The following is a 5,696-nucleotide window of genomic DNA, read 5'->3' on the forward strand; positions in this document are numbered from 1 at the left end:
TGCTGAAGATGAAAGCCTTCCTGGCAACAAGCTTGCCGGAAGCCGGCATCGAGAACGTCGAAGTTCTCTGCTGAAGATAAAAGCCTTCCTGGCAACAAGCTTGCCGGAAGCCGGCATCGAGAACGTCGAAGTTCTCTGCTGAAGATAAAAGCCTTCCTGGCAACAAACTTGCCGGAAGCCGGCATCGAGAACGTCAAAGTTCTCTGCTGAAGATGAAAGCCTTCCTGGCAACAAGCTTGCCGGAAGCCGGCATCGAGAACGTCGAAGTTCTCTGCCGAAGATAAAAGCCTTCCCGGCAAGCCAGTATCGCTGGGGGCTGTGAGTGCCAAGAATCGTCCACGGCAAACTAGAGTTGCCGGGGGCTGCAATATCAGATAAGTCTTTCATCCCTCATCATGCATCCTCTTATGGACTGGGGAATGCGAAACCACGTTTCCTCCTGAATACTGCCGTGCTCCCTCAACTCTAGGCCCTGGGGCTCGTTCTCGGGGCCAAGTTTGGTCGTAGTCGCGGCAGCAAAGGGGTGAAATGAGGAGACCGCACCCACCTCGTTCCTGCCTCCATCTAAAACGTGAGAAAGGTTGAGCGACGTGGGAAGGCGGCAGGGCCTGTTGCCGGGGGATGAAATGTCTGTCCGAGGGATACCAAGGATTCGCTCCTTGGCGTGGGTTTAGCTCACGAGACAAATAACCCGGCAAGCATCCCCTTTTCATTAAAAAACATCCCACTCAAGTACAGTCCATAGAGGATGAAAAACATGAAAGAGAGGATTACAAGTTCTAGATACAGCTAAGGCCCGAAGGCTTACAAATTAAAAAGATAAGATGCCCGTAATCCCTTTCCTGTCCCTCTTTTCAGGAGGCAGGTCAAGGAGGCGAAAAGGGCAAAAGGAGTGCCTAGGCGAGCTACGAGTGCCAGAAGACACCAAGGGAACATCCCGGGGGCCGTCCGAAGGCCGGACGGCGACGGTGGCGCTGGAAGCGGGGCTCGAAGACGGGGCGACAGGACGTCAGCACGCTGTCGAGGGCACCACGCCCTCGTACTCCGACCTGACGGCCTTGTCGTCAGCCCTCTTCCCCTTCCGCAGCCTCCCTACGCTAGCCGCCCAAGGAGACGACCCCGGGGAGTTCAAGAAGCCGGTGACGCGGATGATGGGGTCGCCGGTGCCGCGCAAAGCGGCGCCCGACGCCTAGTCGGACCCGCTACCCCGCCGCCCGCTGCCCTCGTCGTCGCTGTCGCTCCCCTCCTCGTCGCTCTCGCTCGAGGAGGAGCCTTCGCTGTCGGAGAAGCTGTCCACGCAGCACTTCGCCCGAGTGCCGAAGCACCCGAAGGCCTTGACGGAGAGGAGATCGCCCTCCATCAACTTAAAATGGAGGGTAAACCCCTCCGTCAAGCTGTGGATGTGGGCGAACGTCTTCCACCCTCGATCAAGATACATCACATTAGGGGCTGGGAATGCAACGCGGACTCGCGTGCCGCTGATCCCACAGCCCCTCATGTGCAGTCTCAGCGTCTCGGGCGGGTCCACTTCCATCGCGCGCGCAAACGGAGCTGGAAGCCGGAGGCGACGACGAGGCGCCCGGCGTAGCCTGACGAAGAACTCGCAAGGGTCGTCCCCTATATGGACCGCCGTGGGGGGAGGAGCCGCCGGCGGAGGTGAAGCTAACGCGCCGCCCCGTCCGCCTCTTCCCCGAGCGCCTCGACCTCGTCCTCGACCTCGTCCGCGACCTCGCCCCCTCCCTCTTCCCCTTATGGCTGGCTCTGCCACCACGGACGCGGAAGAGGGAGAGATGCGCTGTCTGGCGGCGACCCTCGCCGCCACCGATGAAGGGCCTGGGTTCCCTTTCTCCATGGCAGATGCGAGAAAGGGGAGCAGAAGCTGAAGAAAGGAGAAGATGAGAGAGTGCGGGTTTCTGTGCTCCCATCCCGCTTTTTATAAAGGAGCGGGGTGGGAGCTCGGCCGCCCCGCTCAGCGAATCAAGGCACGGGAAGGGCAGGGAGTCGGGGCCAACCCGCTCGCGACGGCCCAGTTTCCCACTCCACCGCCCGTGACCCCAAGCGCATGGGAGCCGCGTGGCGGGGATGCAGAACTAAGGCGACAGATGAGGCGGCCTCGCTCCGCCCCGTGAACGCGGGGAGTGGACGTCCCGAAAATCGCGCACCGGCCCCGTCCAGTAAATGTACCACGCCTCCACACCTACCTCCGTTTAGGGAGGAGGGCGTGAACCGCCCCCATCATCGTGGCCTGACGCATGCTCGGGGGGCTTAGCCCCACGCACGCCACCCGCGATCTCTCCCACGACGCCGCGTTTGACGCGTGCCGTTCTGGGCGTGCGCGGTGGGAGCGGAGAGATACGCGGTGTGACCTAGGCCGCGCGTGCCCGTGCACTGTTTTGGGCCTGACCCAACAGCGCTCGGCACCGTGTATGGCCCAGGCCCGGGGGCTCCTGTCGGTGTACTAGAGTAGGGGTACCCTATTACCCCGAACTCGTGCACGGGCAGTTGCAGCGCCCCGCGGCAAGGCTTGCCGGGTGACCGCCAAGACCCTCCGTGGTTCCCTTGAAGACCATTCAAGAACAAAGTACTCAAACCAAGGCCCCGGCAAGAGGAGCTTGCCGGGAAGGCCAACCAAGGCCCCGGCAAGAGGAGCTTGCCGGGAAGGCCAACCAAGGCCCCGGCAAGAGGATCTTGCCGGGAAGAGACAAGACCCCGGCGAGAGAAGCTTGCCGGGAAGGCCACTCAAGGCATACCAAGAAAGCTTGCCGCAACACGCCCTGCGTCCCGGCAAGATCCGGCGAGCGACAAGCTTCCGGACGCGACAAGACGACGGCCGCGGCAAGGAGCTTGCCGCGGGAAACCCCCACTTCGTGCCCGCGCTCCAGCACACCTGCTAACGTGTCGCTCTAGGGCTCTTCCAAGCACACGTGGCAGGAGGCCGTGCAGCTAGGGGTACGTGGTGGCAAGCAGAGATGAAGAGAAGCCCATCGTGGCAAACGGTGGCGCTCCTAACGGTCACCTTTTGCACTGTATAGGAGACTCAGACAGGCATTTAATGCCCTTGTCCCCTGCCGTTAGAGTTAGGTAGGGTGCACTGTATCCACAGTAAGCGGTAGCTGCACCTACCGCATCCTTTTCCATTTCTACCCTTTTAGTCTACGTTGCCACCTGTGGGTAACCCCTTGAAAGTATAAAAGGAGGCCCAAGCGCAACGTAGAAGGGGTTCAGCAGGTTCGGCCAGTTCGGCTCATTCAACACCAGGAACACTCTCACGCTCAGTCTGGCAGCGTCCATCGCTTCTGAGCAAGAATCCAATATACACAAACAAGCAGCAGTAGGGTTTTACGCATCCGTGCAGCCCGAAGCTGGGTAAAATCGCCCGCGTGTACCGCCTCGATCCGCTCTTTGTGCGCTCTCCGCCCCCCACCGAACCGAAAGGGGCTCTGTCCCCATAGGTGTTGGTGGAATCAGCATCGCCCCCGACACTTGGTCGTACTGAAAGGAAAGGCAAGGAAGGGCAAGGCATTTTACTGTTGGCTCACTGGGAAAAACATTTCCTTAGTAGCGTTAATGATCTGTCAATAACAGATACGGTGGCACCTCCAGTTAATCCAAGCATTCAAACAGAAGTAAGCAGTATATGATTTTTATTATCTTTTCATCTACCACGCTTTGTACTCTGGTTAGTTAGGTGCAGATTTAGCAAGAAAGTCTGCTTATGAAATCTCAGTCTATTTTCACCCTGTAAAGCTAACGTATTTGGCACTTTATGTTTCCTTGGTTTGATAGGTGAAAGGTGCCATCAGGAGAGTGGAGATAAAGACGAAAGAATCGGCCTATCAAGCATGGTTAGGGTACTACAACTCAAACAAGACCATCAGCAGAGACAAGTCAAGACTTGTTAAGCTTGCAGAGGATTTCAGTCAGAGCATGGGGCTTGAAATTGTGCCAGCCATACCGGAACTCATTCTTCGGAAGATGGGCCTTCAAAATGTTCCTGGGCTGAGGTCTTCGTGAATCTGATGTTTGAAGGTGAAGCAGGATTTGTTTGCTAGAGAAGGCACTATGTGCATTTGTGCAACCATACTGCTCTCAGCCTCTTAAACAGTAAGTAATTTGCCTGTGCTGTACCCTGGTGCTGCACTCTTTTTCAACCGATTTTTCGATTGACAATAGGTAGGTTCCTGGTATAACATTGTTATCCGGTGTGGTATTTTTGAACCTTAACTATAGCGCTGTTCCTGAGCTCCTTTAAGAAGGAAAGAGAGGTATTTGGTTATTTAGTGAATGAATGGCAATACATCATACACTCACGTTGCTACATTATTCATCAACTTGTATCATTTATGCTATTCTTATGGAATCGGAATTCTGAATTATGTTGTCATTATTCACTGCCAGCTTCATTAGCAAAAAATATTTGTTGCCAGCTTATACTCGTTTCTTTAATACTAGGTTTTGCCTCACCGTTGTAGTCTCCTTTTTGTTAGATAAGATAAGATGCCTTTGGTTTTGCACCCCGACTTAAGAAATACTCGTATAATTTTTGGTTTTGGACATGGGAGAACTGTGACAAGCACCGAGAGGATGGCCGTCGTCAGGTTGCTCGACTCTTGCAAGCATGTGTGCGCTGGTATTAACCAGTCGGGAAAACAGACGACGAGGTAGGCAACTCGTACAGCTCGATCAATTCATATCCTGTCCCAATCAGCAGGAGAATTTCTTTTCAGTAAAAATTAGGGCGTTTTTTTAGCTAGCGAATTTAGGGCGTGTTTGGTAACCCGTATAGAGGCCAACCAGGCCCGCACGGTAAAAAATTGGGCTGTTTGATAGCCTGCGTTCACTATTTGGCCCGCATCGCATGAACATGAAAGCACCTCCTAGCCAGGCCTGCTAGAAACGGCCGAATCGGCGGTTTCTAGCCAGCTGGTCGGCGGAAGCAGGGGACGGGTATGCAGCGCTGAGCTCGTGTGACCACGGAGATGGTGCGAGCTCGCGCGCGTCTCCGAAAAATCGGCGGGAGGATTTTAGCTACCTTCCGCCGATTCAGTCGCCCTGTATAGCCCCCTTCGCCTAACCGTTGGAACTCCTGCTATCCTTCTCCCCCCTTTTGAGCTATCCCTCCGACGCCGCATCGGCACCGACGAGCAGGTCAGCGGCGCTCCTTCCCGGTCGGCGGTCCATGCTCATCTTCTCCGATCGTTTTGGCGTCTCCCTCAAGCTATGAGTTCAGTCACCTCCTTCTCTGTACTTCTAGATCTGAAACCATGTGGTGGGGTTTGATGTTCGAGCTTGCGGTAGCGTTTGATCTGTGAACATCTTGTAGGATGCTAGGGTTGTATTTGGGTGCCGATTTGTAGATTGTGATGTTGTCGTACCTACTGGTGATGGATTTGTGGCATGCTTGGGTAGTGTTGAACACACTTGATTGGTAGCTACTCCCTCGGTAAAGAAATATAAGAGCGTTTAGATCACTCTGAGTAGTTGTGATGTATGCTGCTCATATTGTGCTATGTTGAACTAGATTGTTCGGTAGTATGTGCTATGCTCATTGTGATTGTAAGACATAACCATGCAAATGCAAAATCTTAGTCAGGCCATTGTCCTGTCCAAGAGCCAGTTTCCTCCGTCCTATGTCAAGGATTCTTAGCCCCACCCCCTCCACCCGACCAGGTGCCTGCCGAGTTAGATGTGTTCGA

At 55.1% G+C, this 5,696-nt stretch overlaps 1 protein-coding gene across 1 annotated transcript in view; it reads left to right on the forward strand.

The window, feature by feature from the left end:
- Positions 1–4,376, forward strand: part of LOC119276290 (DEAD-box ATP-dependent RNA helicase 26-like) — a 9,686-nt gene extending 5,310 nt beyond the window's left edge. The window contains exon 9 of the mRNA XM_037557322.1: positions 3,787–4,376. Coding sequence (XP_037413219.1) covers positions 3,787–4,014 — 228 coding nt within the window. The 3' untranslated portion in view covers positions 4,015–4,376. The remainder of the gene's footprint in view (positions 1–3,786) is intronic.
- The last annotated feature ends 1,320 nt before the right edge of the window (positions 4,377–5,696 follow it).

This window comes from Triticum dicoccoides, chromosome 3B, assembly GCF_002162155.2.
Source record: "Triticum dicoccoides isolate Atlit2015 ecotype Zavitan chromosome 3B, WEW_v2.0, whole genome shotgun sequence".
Classification (NCBI taxonomy): Eukaryota; Viridiplantae; Streptophyta; class Magnoliopsida; order Poales; family Poaceae; genus Triticum; species Triticum dicoccoides.